At 38.8% G+C, this 22,119-nt stretch overlaps 1 protein-coding gene across 7 annotated transcripts in view; it reads left to right on the top strand.

Moving 5' to 3' along the window:
- Positions 1-22,119, top strand: part of LOC121167578 (eukaryotic translation initiation factor 4 gamma 3-like) — a 165,572-nt gene that overhangs the window by 55,872 nt on the left and 87,581 nt on the right. For 5 of the 7 annotated variants that reach the window (XM_040997057.1, XM_040997063.1, XM_040997064.1 and 2 more), the window contains exons 7-10: positions 5,697-5,785; positions 11,467-11,713; positions 15,725-15,858; positions 19,460-19,579. In XM_040997057.1, coding sequence (XP_040852991.1) covers positions 5,697-5,785; positions 11,467-11,713; positions 15,725-15,858; positions 19,460-19,579 — 590 coding nt within the window. Of the gene's footprint in view, positions 1-5,696; positions 5,786-11,466; positions 11,714-15,724; positions 15,859-19,459; positions 19,580-19,928; positions 20,040-22,119 lie in introns of all 7 variants that reach the window. The other 2 variants (XM_040997059.1, XM_040997060.1) reach the window with 1 other exon arrangement.

Here is a 22,119-nt window from a genome sequence, read left to right as displayed (position 1 = left end):
CCTCCTGTTTGGAGCCTACTGCTCTCTCTCTGTTTTTAGCAAACCAGACAGATCAGCAGGATAGATTGTTCTGTTCCTCAGTTAACTTCCTGAGCTGCTGATGAAATCTGCTTTCCATATGTTATCTCTGCTTCCTCCCTGGCTTCAGAAGAATCTCCAGTTACCTGTGCAGCTCAAATCACTGCTCACTGCTTGTCAGTGAAGAATCTTGGCACTGCAACACTACACCATTGTCTTTGCTGCTTTTCATTGTCTGTAGTCTCCAGGTGCCCCTCTGCTGTTGGCCTTTCCTCTGGAATGTGCTCTCTCTGCATCACCCTGACTAGTGACTCCCCATCTGTTTCAACATGTGTTCTCTCAAGGAATTTCTTTATATTTCTAGTTTGCCAAGAGATTTGTTAGTTGGGAATATACAGATAAATTGGATTTTGTGCAATGTTTTCTTCTGTATCCACAAATACAATCATGTGGTCTTCTTTTTTTGTTTTTTGTTAGCTAATAATGTTGTGTTAATTAGTCCTGGAATATTATATCAACTTTGCATTTCTTTGCTGAAGTTTGATCAAAGTGTATTTTTCCATAATATTTAGCTTGGGGTTTTTTTTTGTTCTTTTAAGCATGTAAGTTTATTAGGAATATAAACCTCTGATTTTCTGTTAATTCTCACGTTAAGGTCTCTGAGTAAAACTGACCTCATAAGTTGAGTATGCAAGATTACCCTTTAGTTCTGTGTTCTGAAGTTGATATTGTTTCCTCCTCAGCTACTTAGGAATTCACAAGGTGAACAATAAACAAACATGGTCTAGACTAAGAAGAAAACAAACCAATTGAAACTGAACCACAATTCACATAGTTTATAGAATTAGCAAAAAAACGTAATTTTTAAGTATAGTGACCTTTGTGTATATTTTCAAGTAGAGATCAGTAATGAACATAAATTGACTTGACAGAATTTTGGGACCAGAGTAGTATACTAGGCTAATCCTCTATGCCTTTGCTGTAATCCCATATGGGTGCCCATTCTAGTCCCAGCTGCTCCACATCTGATCCAGCTTCCTGCTTATGACCTGGGAAAGCGGCAGTGGATGACTCAATTCCTTTAGCCACTTTACCCATGAGGGAAATCTTGAGGAAGATCCTGGCTTCAGATCAACTCAGCTGTAGCCATTAAGGCCATCTGGGGAGTGAGCCAATGGATGAAGACCTCTGTCTGTCCCATCCTTCTCTTTAGTAATCTGCCTTTCAAATAAAAATAACATTTTACCCAGTACCTATAGGACTGTGTCACATAATGCAATGTAATTAATAATAAAAAAATAAAATATTAAATATTTTTTAAAATAACATTTTAAAATGCAGTTCATTGACCTAATAGCAAATGAGTAAGATTACAGAAAGTTGGAACAGTATGGTCAATTTTGCCTAAGTGACACTTAAGAGTAGAACAGACACCAGTGTGTTGTTTGCAAGTGCACACGGTGGACTTACTAAGATAAATGATACAATAGGTGTTACCAACTTTAAAATGATTCAGATCAAAGTAGATCCTGTGATAAAAATGCAATGAAGGGCCACAGCACAACAGCCTAGTGGCTAAATGCTTGCCTTGCATGTGCCAGGATCCTACCTGGGCTCTGGTTTGTGTCCCAGCTACTCTACTTTCAATCCAGCTCACTTCCTATGGCTTGGGAAAGCAGTCAGAGACAATCCAAAGCTTTGTGTCAGTGTACCCATGTGGAAGACCCAGAGGAAACTCCAGGCTCCTGGCTCCTGGCTTCGGATCAGCTCATCTTTAGCCATTGCAGCCACCAAGGAATGGAGAAACTTTCTCTCTGTGTTTCCTCTATCTATAAATCTGACTTTCCAATAAAAATAAATCTTTTTTTAAAATGCAGTGAAATTAAAACTCAATGGAAAAATTCCAGAAAACCCTCCATAGCGTTTAGAAACTAAGTAATACAGTTCCAGTTCACTAAATTACCAAGACAGAAATAAAATAATTTATAAAGCATCTTCAATTCAATTACAATGAAAACCTAAAATGCCAAAATCTGTCAGGTATTTCTTACATTACAAGGTCTTGGACTGTCTTTCACTGTTTCCCCGGGTGCATTAGCAGGAAGGGAAGAAGAGCAGCTAGGACTTTCAGCTCAACGTGAGATGCTGGTGGCACACGTGATGGCTTAATGCATCTCCCCACTGTGTCTACAGAAAATCTGCTTTTAAGTTACATTGGGAAGCACATACTGTCCCCAATTTACATTTCAAACAGCAGCCTCTGAGGACTGTTGGGGAAAATCGGACAAGCTTCATCTCTAGTGTCTCAGTTATCCATCATTCTAGTGTATTTTAACACTGTCAGTACTTCATTTACATCTTGATTGTAAAATTTGTCCTTTCTCCCTTGAGTTTCTTCCTCATACTGCTCCAGATTTCTTGGGGAAATCATCACATTTCTCCTAAACTTTCATGAATAGAAAGTTTAAAGACGGAGGGTAGAACAATGGCATAGGAATAGTACAGAAACAAAATTGTTGAATATTATGCAATCAAAATAGTTTGGTGCCAGTTTTTAGGATCTTGAAGAGGAAACAACAGAAAAGGTGCAGTAAAAATGTTGAAAATGAGAAGGAGTTAAGACTGGGTATTAAAGCTAAGAACCCTTAATCAAAGTTCCATTGCTGGAACATTCAGCTGTTTATGGGTAATCCCATGACAATGGTTTTTGGGTCCTCCCCTTAGCAACGGTGAAGTGCCTGTCCTTTACAGCTGTAGCTTGGGTGGATGTCACTTTGTTGGTTTGGATTCCAGACACCCATATTATGAACACATTAATAGGGAAATCAGAATTTCATGTTGTATTCCAAAACAATGGGAAGTTGGAGGGAGACTTTATAATCATGGGTCCCTTACCTGCCACTTATGCCACCAGATCTTCAGCTAATCTTCTCACGTGGGCATTTCCAAGCAATCCTACCTAATAGTTGGATAAAGAAATTTAAATAACAGGGCCAGCATGATGGCTGTAACTGGCTAATTCTCCATTTGTAGTCACTGACATCCCATATGGAAACAATTCGTGTGCTGGCTGCTCTGCTTCACATCTAGCTCCCTGCTTATGACCTAGGAAAGCAGCAAAGGATGGCCCAAACATCCTTCACTTCACTGGGGAGTGAACCAGCAGATGAAGGAGCTCTGTAAATCTGCCTTTCAAATAAAAGTAACTCTTATAAAGAAATCTCATGCTAACCAAGAGAATTCCAAAATGTAGAAAAAAACTAAAACAGTTTTACTATTGAATTAACATTAACAAACTGTAATGAGCACAACAAAGTTCACTAGTAATTCCTTATGTCATTCTTAGAGATCAATTTGTTACACGTGTTCTTACTCAATGTAATTATAAGTCTCCCACACGTAATAATATTTTATCACGTAATATCCTAAATTTTCTTCTTGATTTAGGTAACCATTTGTGTTAGGTTAATTTAAATGAAAAGTGAAGTTTCTCATATGTTGGTGACAACAGGTTGTTAGCAGGAGTCAGGTGCATGGGTGACGTTATCTGGATGACCGGGAAACTTGAATCAGTACTCCATTATGGAATGTGGGCATCCCAATCAAGGGCTTAACGTGCTACACCACAGCACATACCCCTTAATGTCTCTCTTAAAAATCCTCATGTTACAGAGCAAGGTAGGTAGATTCCCTACCTATCGCTCCCTATCACATTTTGTGATCTGGTCCTGTGATAGGAGCAAGGCTTTATTACTGACCAGTTATAGGCGGGAGTAATAGCTCTGATCTGCCTCCCCATGCAGGGGTTTGCATGGGAACTGTCAGGTCAGCATGCAGGGAGATTGTTCAGGCAAGTTCTGACTGGAGGGGCTTGGAATCAATTAGGCTAGCACCAAGCTACCACATTCAGTAACTTGGCTAAGAAAATAATTTAAAGAAGCAGTTGGCATTCACTAATTGAATCTTACTGGCCTTGCAACAAATCCTGTCTGCTTGAAGTAGCTTATAGGAGTCCATGCAGTGTCTTGGCTCTTGTTGCTAGATGTTAAACTGCACCAGTTTAACTTCACGTCAATGAGGACTTCTCAAAGATCAGATGACAAGCTCATTGTTTCTGTTCTTATTTACTCTTGACTGAATCTGTTTAATTTTCAAAATCAAGTACTTCTCTTTTGTAATGGTTCACTATCTATTCTTTTTTACTTTAATTATCTCCCCGTGACTTACTTGTTTTCAAGTTATTTTCAAAATATTAATCATGCAGTTTTAGCAGCTTAATCAAAATGTCGCAGGTTGAATTTTTACTAAGTTTATTTGTTGGGCTATTTCCTACTGTAAAAGGAAAATAACAAGTTTTAAGGAAAATAACAAGTTTTAACTTCTTACTGGCATCTTAATGAAAAAAGTATAAACTATGACAGATTCTTTAACAATATTATTTTCAAATTGATATGTTAGTCATTTAGTAAAAAAATATATATGTATATATATATATGGAAACAAGTAATTTTTCTCTGGTAATATAAACATTCACAAGCATCATGAAATCAGTATAATATTTCTTCGTTGTGTTTAATTATTACTTTATATTTCAAAATAATAGAAGTAAATATGTCTGTAAGGTTTCTGCTGTTGCTAGAAGGAAAGATATTCAGGCAGGATTGAAATCACAAGCAATATGGAGATTGCATGTTGCAGTCACAGAATGTACCTAGTTAGTAGAAGTCTGTGAGGCTCTACATAACAGATGTAAACCCCTGCGATGTCTGTGCATTAGTCTAATGGCTTGGCTTGAGCAGACTGCAAGACTAGAAGTCTCCTGTATTTTTTGTGTGTGTGATAAGGCAGATTAATTTTAAGTCCTTTGTAAGCTTAATTTCCATCTATAATTTCTTACAATAGAATAATTGAATCAAAATTGCATATTTTCTTTCTCAATTTTCTACTACCCTATGAAAGACTAGGCAGGCCAGTTTTGAAATGAGCTGAATACTAAATGTTACAGAATTGCTAGCTGAAAGTGAAACCCCTGAAGTGCTCTTTTCTTGACCAAAAAGATTTAAATAACTGAATCTTGAATACTGTCTCTTTATCAGCTAAAGGAATTGTAGAAAACTGTTCTCATTGTTGTAGTGTATATTTAAATGATGGAAGGTCCTAAGAAATGTGGCTTGGTTAAGGTCACATAGTTGGTTTTTACTAGAGGTTGGGAACTGACACGCAGTACACTTTTCTTTTGTAGATACCCCATACAAGTGGGAAGTGCCTGAGCAGAAACGCTTCCAGGGGTACTTCAGATTTCAGAGCTTTGCAGATATTGGGTATTTCCAAAGTTTTTTTCCTTTTTTTTTTTCAAATCAGTTGAGTGTCTCATCTGAAAATCCAAAATAATGTAAAATATCCTAAATTTTGCATTTTAGATTTTCAGATTAGGGATGACTTTGCAATGAAAATAGAGGAAATCTTGGCTACTCATTAGAAAACTGAGTTTGTGCCTAAGATGTTTGCTAGGGCGATCTCTGAGCTGTAACTGTACAATAACTGACTTGATCATCTGTGTCCTTCGTCTAGGGGGAAGTCTTTCCTTCTACTGAATCTAAATACAGGAATCCTTTAGGTCTAATATTTCCTATATGATTTTTGCAGTGGCAAATAATGGACCTCATCTTGTATTTCAGCTCAGACAGCTATAACTACACCAAAGACATGGAAGAAACCAAAAGATCGGACCCAAACCACTGAAGAGGTGTTCGAGGCGGATTTGGAGGTAAGGAAGAACAAATCTCCTTTAGCTCATCTTCAGAGCAGTGCTGCCATTTGATAAGGTATATGTGATTCATACCTCTCTTCAGATCTGTTTTGAGGAGTTTTTGTGCTTAAAAATTCCGCTTCTGAAGGACAAAGCTTTAATTAATCCTCCTCATTCCAAATTTTTTTGTTGTTATTCTTGCTATTTTTCTTATAGGAAAACTAACCTAGTAAACAAAAATGAAAAATGAATGAATTTTTTAAGATACCATTAATAATTCTGGTAGAAATCACAGTACTTAGAATTTGGCCTGTTTTGTCTGCATCTTTGTGATGTAACTTTTCCACATACAGATTATCCATCATAAAATAAATCACATCAGATTTTTCTATGGTTTAACACATACCAAGTCCAAGAGATAACAAGAGACAAATTCAGAACTAAGGATTGCTGGAATGGTGTTTGTTCTCTCAGCCTGCTTACTAGTATGTACTAAAGGCTGCAGATGGAGATGAGTTAAACATGCTATGCCCAACTTTTTTCCTTTTTTATAGCTACTTTGTTAGTACAGTCTTTACTCAAGGTATAAAATGGTAATATTAAAGTATAAAAATTATCATATAGTAACATTAAAGGTACTTACTTCACAAAACTTTTCTAGCTAGTTCCATTCTTACCCTCTGCAGGCAGCAGGCAGTAGTATTTCTTTCTTACTTCCTCTGTCCTGTTAATGCTCTTACTGATGCTGTGTTGATGTCACAGTTAGTCCCATAGCAACCGTTGAGATGTATTCTTAGTATGATTTCATTTAGCTTATCTGGGGGAGGAATTGATCATAAATAGAAGTCCAAATAGTTGCTGCACTCAGAGAATAAAATAATCTTCCAGAGGCAAGGGAATCACACAATCCTGGTGTGGCTGTAAGAGCTTCCCAAAGTGATTTCTCTTCAGATTCAGCTTGGTTTTTATCATCATTATTATTACTGGCTTTCTTCTGTGACATTCATGTTCTATTGTTCTGGGCTAGATTCCTCAATACTGTTCAGTGATAAACAAATAGCCCACCATTCCTGTACTTAAAATATTTAGGGATCATCAAACTTCATGTGAAAGTCCTAGTTGATAATTGGCTGTGTCATTTGTGTCACAGTTTCTCAACTCTGCCACCATAGCCCAAATCTGTAAATGAAAGTATGGTTATATTCTAGTAGAATGTTTTGAATACATGTAAAAATATGAATTCTTACGTCATATATATTCTTCCTACTGGTTTTAGCTAACAAGAAATATCCTTACCTTGCATGCTGCATGTACATAAGCAGAAAATGAACAAGAATTGGCCATTGGGCTACACAATTTGTTATCAACATATATTAACCAGTTATTCCCTAAACATGAAAACTGACCCATTTTGAAGTAGTTATTTCTTTCCTTAGAATTACAATTTTAAAATAAAATACATTGTTCTTTGAGCAAAGAATTCATTCCAAAATCCTGCTCCCTTGTCTTTACTAAAATTGAGCATTTGCTAGAGTCATTTGATAAATATTGGATGCATTGCCTTCATCTCCATTATTCAAGCCTTTTCCCTTTCTTAGCATTATTTTCTCAGCCTTAAAAATATGTGATTCAGCTCCAGGCTCCTGGCTTTGGATTGGCTCAACTCCTGCTTTTGAGGCCGCTTGGGGAGTGAACCAGCAAATAGAAGATTTTTCTCTATAGCTCTACCTTTCCAAATAAATATCTTTTTAAAAAAAATATGTATGAAGTATCAGTCTGTTTTGGAATGTATATTGGGTTGGTAAATCCTTACTACAAATTTTTTTTATTAATTACATTGTATTATGTGACACAGTTTCATAGGCTCTGGGCCTTACTACTATTATCAAATTCTTTAAGTTATAGTCTAGATCAATAACATGCAAGGTTATTTATCTTAAAACTGCTAGTCAACACATTTTTTTAAAAAATGGTTAAAAATTATGGAAATTTCAGCAATCATACCTGCATGTAGTTGTCAACCTAATTTTATTCCTTTTGGTTTTTTTTTAAGATTTTCTTATTTGAAAGTCAGAGTCACAAACTGAGAGAGAATCTTTCTGCTGGTTCATTCTCCAAATGGCTGAATGGCCAGAGCTGGGCCAAACTGAATCCAGGAGCCAGTGACTTCATCTGGATTTCCCACATGGGTGCAAGGACCCAAGTATTTGGTCTGTCTTCTGCCATTCTTCATGTGTGTTAGCAGAGAGCTGAATTGGAAGTGGAACAGCAAGGGCATGAGCCAGCACCCATATGGGATGCTGGCAGCGCAAGTAATCACTTTACTCACTGCATCACAATCACAATGCACTCATGATATGAGGCAGGCACTTTGGCCAGACAAATTCTTTTTTTATGATTTACTTTTACTTGAAATCAGAATTAAAGAGAGAGAAGAGATCAAGATCTTCCATCCACTGCCTTACTCCCCAAATGAATGCAACAGCCAAACCTCAAGGCTTAGTAGGCTGGACTAAAACACAATACCCACGTGTCTATTGCGTATAGGACCAACAAAGATCAACAGAAACTATGTTTCCTGGATTTTGATGCTTTTATTTTCATTTCTTCAAAACACAGTTTTTATTCTCATATTAAATTCTTCATTGACTCACGGATCATACTGTAGCTTCATTTTCTTGAAGAAGATTCTTGATTTTGTTTTTCATTTCTTCAGTGACACATTAGTCATTCTGTAGCTTGTTATTTAACTTTATGGCATTATAAATTTCTGTTTTTCTTTTGGCTGCTGATTTTCTTTTGTGGCTTTTCACTGAAGGAGAATTACAGCGACTGTGTAATGGAAACTATCATATCCAGATGTGAGGATACAATGTAGTAGGTATCTCTGCTTCCAGATCAGAGATGGATCCCCATGAAACTGTTAACTATTATCTTGACAATAGGATGCTGGACTCTGCCCCTGGTCATGACTAAAATGTCATGAAACACTTATAAAGCAGAATGATGGACTTATGATTATTAATGAAGAACAATACTATTGTGATAATTTAAGTGAAATCAGTGAGAATCGAGAGCTTTTTGGGAAGGGAGTAAGGGAAATCCCAGAGCCTATGGAACTGTATCATAAAATAATAAAAAGATGAAAATTAAAGTTAAGTGTGAGATTTTGGCAGTTTAGATAGCTGCTCCAGATATTGTAGTGCATAGGCGTGATGTTTGCTTCCAGTTCCAGACTACAGCTTTCTGCTACCGTGATGGCCCCAGCATGCCTGCCAACTCTGAGGGAGATTTGCCTTGATTGTCTAGCTCCTGGTTTCACCTGTCAGAATTAATCAGGAGATGGGCACACTCTAGCATATCTCATCCATGTAAAGAAAGTCTATCTGGAACTGCTCACAGGGTAATAGTAAAATAAATTCAAAAAGGGGAAATGATACCTGCCTTCTGCCATTTTGAATAAGAAATTTCTACATTTCATTTTTAAACTTTCTGTTTAATTACATATTTTATTTCCGTTTTTGTATAAGAACCGAAAATGTATAGGTTTCTGTTAGAACATTTAAAATTTTTATTTGTTTTCTATGTGATCTGATGTATGATAGGAGAAAATGCACTTCCCTTACATGCCAAAGTAGAATTTGTTACTCAAGTAATTGACCTCCCAGGCTACGAAGTCTGTGGTAGCCTTGTCCCACCTGTGTAGTGGGTGCCGGGTCCATGAACTCTGGGAATGGAGAGTCCAGCAGGGCCTGGGTGGTCAGGTCTTGGTCCTTGGGTCTGCCTGTTCAGTGGGTACTGGATATGTGAGCCCCAGGGATAAGAGGTCCAGCGTGGCCTGGGTCTCTTAGCTCAGGTCCCTGGGCCCACCTGTATTGTGGGTATCAGGTCTGTGAGCCCCAGGCATGGGCTTTCCAGCAGGGCATGGATTGCACGGCCTATAGCCTAGGTCTACCTGCACAGTGGATGCTGAGTCCAAGAGCCCAGGGATGAGGTGGTGAGGTGTCTGATGGGGCCTGGGTCATCTAGCTCAACTCCTGGGGTCTGCCTCCGTAGCGGGTGCTGGATCTGTGAGTCCCAGGTGTGTGGGTCCAGAGGTGTCTGAGTCTCCTGGCCCAGATCCTCAAGCCCACCTATATGGTTGGTGTCAGGTCTGTGACCCCCCAGATATGGAGGGTCCAGTGGGACCTAGGTTGCCAGGCTTGGGTCTTTGATCCCATCTGTGCATTACGCACTGGATCTGTGAGCCCTAGGGGTGGGGATTTGTCTGGGTCCAGGTTGCCTGGCCCTAGGCATGGGCCCACCTATGAGAACTGGTCCTCCTCAGTGTAAAGATGGAGTGCTGGAAGGCAGACTATGTTGCCCATTTGGTCCTGAAGAGGACATCTGGTGCCATAGCAGAGAATGGAAAACAATATATGAAAAACAGCACCTCCCAAACGATGACAATAAATATCTGGGCAAATGGAGACTCTAAGGTCAATTGTGTCAGCCAGTGGACCATTAGAAGGCAATCTTCATGTAAAAATTGGCAAGATTGACAGCATTTCAGAACTATTGCATCCACCTGGGCAGAACCCTCGGAGCATGCACCACATTGTGACCCTGGGTTGATATCAGGTGGCCTTTCCCCATCCTCGGGTACTGGAATGGTTGGGAGGCTGGGTATGGCCTTTCCCCTTATCTCTCCCCTTCCCCCCAGAAATGAGAAGAAATAGAAAGTTTGGAAACAATGACCACACCCACTTCTCCTTAACTCTAGATCTTTTCCACCCTGATCAACTATGTAAACGTCATCTAAAACAATAAAAAGTTAAAAATGTTCATAAATCAACTAGAGTAGGCACTTTCATACACTTTTTTAGGTACAATTTATTGTTAAATGTTAAACCAGTCTCAGTGTTTGACTCTTGTGTGTAGGCAGTTATCAGTCAGATGCCTCTTTGCTGTGAGTTCTCAGTCTAGAAAATGGTTTTCAAAACCTCTTATCCTTCATGGCAAAGAAAGAGTGCTAATGCTCAGGATTTACCCTGGTTAATAATGGTGATTCAGAAGGACCCGTGAGACCCATGTGACACCTTGAGGGTCAGAACTAATCTGGGGAATAACTGATTGTTTCTTGGTCTTTTATACATCAACTCAATACTCCAGAATCCAGATTTCTCCCTGGGATTGAATGCTCTGAGCATTTGATAAGATTTTTATATATTTGGCTTAAGCTTCAGGAAGTCTTGAGAACTGTCAACAAAATGAACTAACACATGGCTTGCTTGTGAAATGAAACACCATCAGCTTTATAGGACTTAGATGCTTGATGCTGTTCACTGAACTTTGCATTTTACAGCCAGAGAACAGCATATAAATACACTACAGCGTTTCTTTTTGTATTTGTTGAACAATTGGCAAAAGTTAGCAGTGCTTGTTTTAGAATCCTGACTAGGATTCTTGCACACTCATCAAGTTCCAAGGATTTTATTGGTCTTGTATTAAAGTATTTCAGAAGCAATTCAGTTGTTTGCCCTATCATAGGTGCTGAAATGAGACAAGCGTCTTTCAAAAGCTATTTTAGAACCATATCCCAATGCAAATATTTTTATTTTGAGTGACATGTTTTTCTCTGCTTTCTGAGGGGGAGTAGGTATAGGTCTTTAAGTACATTTATTCACATAAAAATAACTTCTGTGTTCACTTACATTTAGCCTACAACTGAAGAGGAGCTTTCAGCTGACAAAGTACTTGAATCTGAGCAGGATCAAATGAGCCACGGATTTCATCCCGAAAGAGATCCCTCTGACTTAAAATCACTGAAAGCTGTGGAAGAAAATGGAGAAGAAGTGGAGCCTCTACGTAATGGTGCTGAGAGTACTTCTGAGGGTGAAGGAGCAGATGCTCACTCAGGCTCTGCTGATAGTTCTGGTGATGGGGTCACATTCCCGTTTAAACCAGGTATGTTGATCTCTGCCTTCACATTCTCATGCTACTGCAGCCTTAAAGAACATGAGTGTAACCTCTTCAAGAGAGAGTAATAGCATAGAACAGAGAAGCTAATCACAGTGGAATAGACAAACATATCCATTTTGGGGAAATATCTGATGCTGGTAGTCCATTTCTACTGGCATTGGAGCACAGCTGGCCAAGGTAGCCAGTGCTAGGTTCATGGAATCCAGTAGAATAATGTTAATTGTATTCATTGTAACAGAAAATAGTATTTCATATACGACCAGACAGTACCATCAATGTGCTAAACTTCTGTTCTAATACATATAAAAAATTGCTGATTTGAGATTTATGGAGAGATTTGGTTTAGCTATGTGGAGAAAGGCAGTTCCATTGACAACAGTGATGATTCAAGAATTGATCTCACTTATGCAGGAGAACTGGAATAAGTATACAGCTAATTTGACCTCACCCTTGGCAGGCATTTGGGGAATGAATCAGTGGATGGGGGAGCTTGCGTACTTGCTTGCTCTCTTTCTCTCAAATTAAGTAAATATATATGGACAAATACATAAGTTTCTTTAATTTTCCAAATCTCAGGTAAAACCTTGCATTAATCCATTTTTGATATTAAGAACCAGCCATTAACAATAATCTAGATCAGCGTTTCTCAAGTTTTTTACTTCAGTACAGTTAATAGGTTGTGAAATTAATTTAATGGCTTATGATCAATGTTTTTAGGAGGAAAATGCAATTGAAAATGTGTACAGGGAGTAAAAGTGTCATTTTGAAAAATTTTGTTATTCAAGGAGTCTAAAAAGTACACGAAAAATGTGTATCATGAAAAAAATTGGATTTCAAAGCATTTCTGTATCAAAATAAATAGAATTTCTCATTTATTTTAATTTTTCTACAAACTTCTTTAAGCCCCCTATATATGTGTGTTTTTCTTGTGTTTTGACATCATTGTAGTTTTTATCATGAGTTGTAGTGAAAAAACAAAAATAATTCACCTTGTTTCACTCTTATTAAAAATAAAGATGTTAATATGCCTTATAACATTGTAAGGTTATACTATATAAAACTTTTGTTTCAGACTCAGCAATCTAAAATTCTTCTGATGATCTGGGTTTATACCAGTTCTTCAAGCACTTATAGCCGCCAGTCTTTCTTACTTGTAGAAATTGATACACTGTGTTTTCTTGTTAAGACTGTAAAGTCATATCTGTATACCTTAGTTTTACAAGCAAAAAGCACGTAATTGCCATCACAGGCTATAATTGGTTAACTGCCTTTTCCTCATCATAAAAGCTTCGACAGCAATAATAGGGCAGAGTGTTTAGCATTCAGGTTGCATGAATCTATAATTTTAAAAATAAGAGAATAAAATGGACACATCTGCAGAGTTCTTGAAGACCATCAATGAATCTATAATCTACATATTAGGAAACAATCCTAAGGATTTGGAGCACAACATTGTGGTATAGTGGTAAAGCTATCATTTGCAAAGCTGAAATCTCATGTGGGTACCAGTTCAAGTCCCTGCTGCTCCATGATAATGTGTCTGGAAAAGCAATGAAGGGATGCCCAAGTGCTGGAGTCCCTACACTCAGAAGCAGCTTCAGGTTCCTGGCTTCAGCCTGGCTCAGCCCCAACCTTGTAGCCATTTGGGAAGTGAGCAAGCCAATGGGAGGTCTCTCCTTCTGTCTCCCTATAACTCTGCTTTCAAGTGACTGAATACATCTTTTAAAAAAGAAAAAGAGAAAAGAAGCTATTGACCATCATTCTGCAATCCTCGTGTATGACTATTGGCTCAGTGCACCAGGTTTGCTCATGAACAGGGACTTGAAAGCAGATACAAAGTGCAACCAATGGGGACTCCCACAAAAAGAGGTGAAAAAATAAACCTACACCACAAAGCATCCATATGAGATCCTCCCACACCAGCATCCCCTCCTCTTGGACCATCACCTGCTCTGTCTTCACAACTTCTAGAACCTTCCTGCCCATTCACCTCCAGGGACTCCTCCATTCCTGAGAGCACCTGGAATACCAGGGCTCTGTGGGCCTTTACCCTGACATTTACCCCCGGGTCCACCTCCAAGATCTTGATCTAGTCCTTCCGCCGGGAGGACCACCTATAAAGGCTAAACCTCTCCCTGCAAAAAAAAACAAAGAAAAAGTAGGATCCAGTCTGTCCTCATGAAGTTCTGGGGCCTTCCTAATTTTCATGAGACTTTTGTTAATTAAAAAAGAAAGTATTGATTTAATTTTATTATCCAGTAAAATTTGTGTAGAAAATTTTCACTTTTGGGCCCAGCGCAGTGTTCTAGCAGCTAAAGTCCTCACCTTGACACGCCAGGATCCCATATGGTCGCCGGTTCTAGTCCCAGCAGCCCTGCTTCCCATCCAGCTCCCTGCTTGTGGCCTGAGAGAGCAGTCAAGAACAGCCCAAAGCTTTGGGATCCTGCACCCATGTGGGAGACCTGGAGGAAGTTCCTGGATCGGCACAGCACTGGCCGTTGGCGCTCACTTGTAGAGTGAATCATCAGACAGAAGATCCTCCTCTCTGTATATCTGACTTTGTAATAAAAATAATAAATCTTTAAAAAGAAAAAAAATTCCACTTTTATGTAATGCATGCAAGATTGAGTAATGAGAGCTATAACTGTAACAACGAAGTAAGTGCTATGACAAAATAATACTTATACTTTATTTGAAAAACATGAGAACAGTTTGTTTGGAATGTTTTTGGATGAAGATGTATGTAGTCCCAGTTTAATTGGATCAGCAAGCAGACTTGTTTTCTGAAGATTAAAGTGTAAACAGATATGAGAATTCTATATATAGATGCTTAAGGCTTTTTTGTATCATGTCAGTTGGTTTTATGATTTATGTCCTTTCACCTTTTTTTCTCTAAAATACCATTATCCAATGAACAATCAAATTATTCTGCATTTCAGCAAACCAAGAGAATTAGCATATTTATTATTTCTAAGATATTACCAAAATAAAGCATGGTGATATATTTAATATGAAGAAAATTATATGATCTTGAGCCCAGCACAGAGGTTCAGTGGCTAAATCCTCATCTTGCAAGCACCAGGATCCCATATGGGTGCTGATTTATGTCCCAGCTAGTCCTCTTCCTATCCAGCTCCCTGCTTGTAGCCTAGGGAAGCAGTCAAGGATGGCCCAAAGCCTTAAGACCCTGCACCCGTGTAGTAGATCCAGAAAAATCTCTTGGCTCCTAGATTCAGATCAGCTCAGCTCTGGCCATTTCAGCCATTTGGGGAGTGAACCAGTGAAAGATGAAAGATCTTTCTCTCTTCTTCTCTCTCTCTCTACATTTAATCTGCCTCTCCAAAAAAAGGGAATCAATTTTTAAAAAGGAAATATATATATCCTTGTAGCCAAAGATTGTTTGGCAGGGACATATATGAAGTTGTTTCTACTTGCTTTAAGTATCCAGAAGGATAAATACAAATGGTAGTTTAAAATCTTCATGTAATATTTTCTGATCAGTGTTTTTTTAATCAGTTTGTCTTGAGAGGTTAAACTGAATATAAGAATCTATTCTGGGCCCGGCGCGGTGGCGCAAGTGGTTAAAGGTCCTCGCCTAGCACGCCCGGGATCCCATATGGGCGCCGGTTCTAATCCCGGCAGCCCCGCTTCCCTTCCAGCTCCCTGCCTGTGGCCTGGGAAGGCAGTCGAGGACGGCCCAAGGCTTTGGGACCCTGCACCCGCGTGGGAGACCCGGAAGAGGCTCCTGGCTTCGGATCGGCATAGTATCGGCCCGTTGCGCTCACTTGGGGAGTGAATCATCGGACGGAAGATCTTCCTCTCTGTCTCTCCTCTCTCTGTATATCCGCCTTTCCAATGAAAAAATAATAAAAATAAATAAATCTTTAGAATCTATTCTGTGTTTTTATGGTTTGAATACATATATGTGTGTATATATGCACATTTCCATAATGTATGCAGTTCCCTGCAGTCATCTGTTTACATCTCTCTTCCTAGAAACCTGGAAGCCTACTGATACTGAAGGAAAGAAGCAGTATGACAGGGAGTTTCTGCTGGACTTCCAGTTCATGCCAGCCTGTATACAGAAGCCAGAGGGTCTGCCCCCCATCAGTGATGTGGTTCTGGACAAGGTAGGCTGCTTCCTCCAACCAAGGGAGATCTTGTGTTGTACAAATTGATTTTACTTGTTAGTACAATTGTGTAGACTATTAGCAGTTTTTAGAATGCTTAGACTAAATGTTATTTGAATAAAAGTGTTCCATAATTAGTGTTGGATTTTAAGATTTGTTTGTCTGAAAAAGCAAAATTACAGAAAAATGGCTTGTATTCACTGTTTCACTCCCCAAAATGAACTCCCAAAGCTAGGCTAGGCCAGACCTAAACTAGCAGTCTAGAACTCTGTCCAAGTCTCACATATGGGTGACAGGGGTCCACGCACTCAGGCAGTCTTCCACTGCCTTCCTCGGCACATGAGCATAGAGCTGGATTACAAGAGAAGTGGCTGGGACTTGAAGTGCAACTCATATGGGATGCCATCATTGCAGATGGTGACTTAACCTTCTGTGCCACAATGCCAGGCCTGTAGACTTCAGTAAACTTCGTGTTATGTTTGTTTCCTAGGTATGTGATTTTTAAAAATATGTGTATTTACTTGGGGAAGAACACCACTAAACTGATATGGAGCTTTTTCACTGTTGTTCTGAAATTTTGTGATAGAATTCTAGTGATTCAGTGCATATCAGAAACCGAGGAAATGTTTGGCAGGTCAAACTTAAGTAAGAATCCATATAATTCAAATAATGTGTATCTTAAAATTTCCTTAATAGGTACTTCTAGGGATTGAAGTCCCCAGTCCATGCAGAGGTAAACATCTTTCTCTTTAAAATGATCTAACAGTACACTCAGAAAATGAGTACATTTAGTGTCCGTCCATTCCATAGATTCAGGGAGGAAGGTCAGCTGTATGTCTGCTCAAGTAATTTCTTATAAATAAAGGATGAACAATGTTGAATAATCTTGATCATTTTTGTTTTGAAGAGTGGTTGTTTTATTCTCACTGAAATATAGCTGTTCAGTATCTAATAGAATGAGATATCTACCTCTTAGATTTCAGCAGACACATCCATGTTTCATATATATACTTCCTTATAGCAATATTGTTCTTATTTTTCTTGACATATGTAAGTCTTCTCTGTTAACTGAATAACTGAATGATTGATTCATCATACCAATCCACTTTAGTACTTCAGAGGTCAATTATTATAGCCAATAAAGTAGATTACCCTTGGGCCCGGCGCGGTGGCGCAAGTGGTTAAAGGTCCTCGCCTTGCACGCCCGGGATCCCATATGGGCGCTGGTTCTAATCCCGGCAGCCCCGCTTCCCTTCCAGCTCCCTGCCTGTGGCCTGGGAAAGCAGTTGAGGACGGCCCAATGCTTTGGGAACCTGCACCCGCGTGGGAGACCCGGAAGAGGCTCCTGGCTTCGGATCGGCATAGTATCGGCCCGTTGCGCTCACTTGGGGAGTGAATCATTGGACGGAAGATCTTCCTCTCTGTCTCTCCTCTCTGTATATCCGCCTTTCCAATGAAAAAATAATAAAAAAAATAAATCTTTAAAGTAGATTACCCTCTTAGAAAATATATTGGGGAATGATGACTTAGCTTAGTAGCTTAAGGCTCTACCTGTGTCCCTGCCATCCCATGTGAGTGCCAGTTCAAGACCCAGCTTCTCCACTTTGGATCCTGCTGCCTACTAATGTGCCTGGGAAAGCAACGGGAGATGACTCAAGTCTTGGGCTCCTGCACCCATGTGGGAGACCCAGAAAAGGCTCCAGTCTCCTGGCTGTGAACTGACTTCGTTCTTCTGTCCTTTGTGCCCATTTGGGGACTGAACCAGTGTATGAGAGATCTCTGTTTGTCTGTCTGTCATTCTTTCTTTCTTTCTTTTTCTCTCTTTCTCTCTGTAATTCTATTTTTCAAAAAAAAAATTAATCTTAAAAATAAAAAGACCAATGTTGTGACGTGTTTGAATAAGCCTCCGCCTGTGCCACTGGCACCCTGTATGGGTGCTAATTCATTTTTTAGCTGCTCCACTTTGAGTCCAGCTCTCTACTTACGGCCTGGGAAGCAGCCAAGAAGAGCCTGAATCCTTGGGCCCTGCATCAATGTAGGACTCCTGGAAGAGACGTCTGGCTCCTAGCTTCAGAATGGCCCAAACTCCAACCAATGAAACTGTTTGGGGAGTGAACCAGTAGATGAAAGATCTGTCTCTCCTTCCCTGTGTAACTCACCTTTCAAATAAAATAATTTTTTAAAAGTTAAAAAAAAAAAAAGTACCCGGCACAGTAGCTTAGTGGCTAGAGTCCTTGCCTTGCATGCACCGGTATCTTTTGTGGGTACTGATTTGTTTCTTGGCCACTCCACTTCCCATCCAGCTCCTTGCTTGTGGCCTGGGAAAGCAATGGAGGATGGCCTAAGACTCTTTCCTTTTCTCTTTAGATCTGGCTTTCCAATAACAATAAATAAATTACACACACACACACACAAAGATCCCATATGGGTTCTGGTTCCGGTGGCCCCAGTGCCCATCCAGCTCCCTGCTTGTGACATGGGAAAGCAGTCAAGGATGGTCCAAAGTCTTGGGACCCTGCACCCATATGGGAGACCTGGAAGAAACTCCTGGCTCCTGGCTTCGGTTTGGCTCAGCTCCGGCTGTTACAGCCGCTTGGGAAGTGAATCAGTGAATGGAAGATCTTCCTCTCTCTCCTCTCTGTATATCTGACTTTTCAGTAAAAATAAAATCTTTTTTAAAAAAAAGAAAAGCTGAAAAAGAAAAAATGTCTGCAAGTCTTGTGTTTCTTTCTGACTTTGAATGTCTTTTAGTTGATTTCTTCCTGAACTGAGAGTTCTTAGATTACATGATTACCCAGAGTTTTTAGCCTAATAAAGTATAATTATGAATGGTTCATAATATATGAAATATACTACCTGAGACTTAATGTACATTTAGCATGCATGCTTTACTAACCGTAAGTTGATAGCTTTGAAACAAATGAGGAGCAGCAGGATTCCTATAGGCAAGTGTGCTAATATCCTGGTAAAAATTATAGAACAAAAAATGTCTAAAATGTGTTCCAAGTTCAGAAAATCTCAAAGTAGTGTATCATAGGCTGTTTTGGTCCTGAGTCAGTTCAAATCGTATGTGTGTCTGCCATTGGGAATTGTAGGCTGAACTGGTACCACTGTGTCTAAAAAGCACTGTTGTCTAATGACTAAGGTGAGCCCAGGAGAAGCTACATGAGTCATTGGATTTCTACTGGAACAGAAGCCAGTACTTACTTTTTCAGCTGATAAAAATTTTCATTCACTTTTTTATCTGAGCCATTGTAGTACAGTTGTTCGTGCAATATCAGCAGGTCATATCTGAATGCTGGTTCGAGTCTCTGCTCCTTTGCTTTTGATCCAGTTCTACACTAACGCACCTGGGTAAGCAGGAACAAGCCCAGATCCTTGTGGCCCTGCTGTCCACTTGAGAGAGCAGGGTGTAGCCTGAGGCTCCCAGCCTCATCCAGCCTTTCAGCAATTGGAGAGTGAGCCCACAATTGAAAGATCTTCATATCTCTCATCTTTGTCATTCTGCCTTTCGAATAAATATGTCTTCCCCCACCCACAAAGTTTGTGTTTTAATTGTCTTTGTGGCATGTGCTAAGCTTTCCAATTCCTCTTCATGCAGATCAACCAACCTAAATTGCCAATGCGAACTCTGGATCCTCGGATTTTGCCTCGAGGACCAGACTTTACTCCAGCCTTTGCAGATTTTGGAAGGCAGACACCTGGTGGCAGAGGTGTACCTGTAAGTGCATGTTTCCTATAACCCACTAAGTCAAAAACTGTCAGACTCGCTGGTGCTTTGTCTGATGGCAAGAAAGCACTATTCACTGATTTCCTCCTGTTAAAAAGACATAGTGGAAGACATGCAGTCTGTCATTTTCATGCTAATATAAAAGTGAATAAAAAGTACATTTGGGTTGCTTTTAATCAGGTCAAGAATTTCCTCAGAATTTTTCAGTTAAGATGACATTGTCAATAGATTCTAAAATAGAACTGATCTTGTTGGGATTCTTGCTTTAAGGTGCCATGATATGCTAATGATCTCTGATGACATTCAGCTAATAATCATCTCTTTGTCTTTATTTCTACAGGTTTGCAAAGTGCAGAGCAGGCAAGGATTGCCAATTCTGGAACAGAGCAAAGCCCCTACTTGTACTCCACTGGCGATGTCGCATCCACCCCTGAAGAGCCTGCCTCTAGGGGTGCGCTGAATCCTTTTTTTAAAAAAAATAATTATTTATGGTATTATGATATTTTGTGGTTTACTTATTTACTGTAGGTTATGAAATCAGAATGTGCACAAATGACATATACTAACGAGTGCAGTACTGGTAAACTTCAGTTGGCCATTACACCCCCAGTGGCAGGCTCTTCAGCGGTGGAAGTGGCATCACCAATGGAGTTATGCTGGGGCACTGTACTGTGCAGAATTTGGCAGGCTCTGCCTACTCCATCCTTTGTAAATTTGTAGAAAGCATGGGGGAAGTTGCCAACAGTGTAAATATCTCTTTTCCCCTAAGTTAGAATGGCATGAAGCATGCTTAATCTGTTGTTCTGGAGGAGCTTGGGGTTTGGTGTATCTTTGCAGACCACTCTGCTAAGACTGCTTTATTTGATGCTTGTGAAAATATTTCTGTGCAGGATGACTCTTTTTTATTTTCCTATCACTTTGGGGTTTTTTTTGTTTTGGTTTTTTTTTTTTTTTTTTTAGATTTTTGGCTTGGCAACTTTTGAAACCTGCTTTGAAAAAAGATTATCTAAATACAAATGTCACTTTGTAGAAGTACTTTATTTGTTGATTTGCCTGTAGCTAAACAATTACTAAAAATATATGAGGACTTTCTAAAACCTGTAGTAACATCCTGAAGTTGAGGCATATTGTATTTTGGGCATCACTGTCTTATAGTCATACGTGGGACACTGTTTTCATATAGGTTTCAAATCTACATCTGTTTTCTCTAAAACTTAAAGTGATTTTTCTAATGCTTAAATTAATACCAGAGAGTCTTAGAAAGCAGCTTTCTAGAAATATATGATACCTTTTTTCCCTTTAGCATTATTCCCTTTTTTGATGGCTTAATTTTACATTTGTATTGCTTTTAATTTTTGTTGTGGTTTATATCTTTTTTGAGTGAACAAGTTGAAATAATTCTTGTGTTATTATGATTACTCTAATAATATTTATAGTTGCTATGTTGTTCATGTGTTATTCATAGAAGATGTGAATTAATTCTTCATGTATGTTCAGATTTTATTTCAATACATTGCTCTGTATTATTGCTAATATTTAGTTATAGCAAAAAGGAAATGTCATGAGTGCAGAATAAGCTCTACCTCTTAAATTATTGAAAATAGAAACGGAATTTTATAAGGATGCCAACTTGCCCCTATACCTGCATTCATCAGATACATATGTTATTTTAATAAGCTCAAACTAATATGACTAAAAATGAAACATTAGATAATGAGTTTTTATTCTCTAAGCAACTTTTTCATGTTTCAGAACCTACGTGTTAAATGAGGTTATGTTAGTATGTTAAATGGTAATATAAATAATTATTTGATTAATCTTTTCTGTATTATAGATATTCTCCACTTAGCTTTGGAGTTTAAATTGTCATGAGACAAAGCTATCTAACCTATATGTGTGTGCGTGTGTATATATACATATGTATGTATATATATATAAATAGAATTTGTAAAAAGAGTACCCACCACTCCTGGGAGAGACATGGACTAAGTCCCTGATCCGCACCTTTGGCTGGCCCAGCCTGGGGTATTGGAAGCTTTTGGCATGTGACCCAGTAGATGGAAGATAGCTGTCTGTTTGACTCTTCTTCTCCCTCTTTCTCTATTTTCTACCCTCCCTCACTTTCCTTCTCTCTGCCTTTCAAATGAATAATTATTTTTTAAAAGAGAGTATCATTGTGCCTTTAGATTAATAGTAACTTGCCACTCATGTGCATTTTAGCTAACTTTGAGGTCAGCTGATCTGTTAAAAATTTTAGGAGCAAGGTTATTTCCTGAGTTCATCTTCTCCTACTTTCCTTAAATGAACATTTGTTTGTTTCTTCTTGAAAATTTTTAGGATAAATATTGGTTTTCTTTTGTCTAATTAACTAAGTTAATAAGTTATAGTTTCTAAATGAGATAGGAGAATTGAATGTAAATTCACAAGCAGAAATAGGCGTAATTATTCATTTAATGCATTTCTAACAAATGAGAGTGGTTAGAAAACCTAACTTTCCAGTCCTGTGAAAACTCCTGGAGCTTACTGGGCAA

This window comes from Ochotona curzoniae, unplaced genomic scaffold (genome assembly GCF_017591425.1).
Source record: "Ochotona curzoniae isolate NIBS_2020 unplaced genomic scaffold, NIBS_Ocur_1.0 patch392, whole genome shotgun sequence".
NCBI classification, from domain to species: domain Eukaryota; kingdom Metazoa; phylum Chordata; class Mammalia; order Lagomorpha; family Ochotonidae; genus Ochotona; species Ochotona curzoniae.
This window is presented reverse-complemented; position numbering and strand designations above follow the sequence as displayed.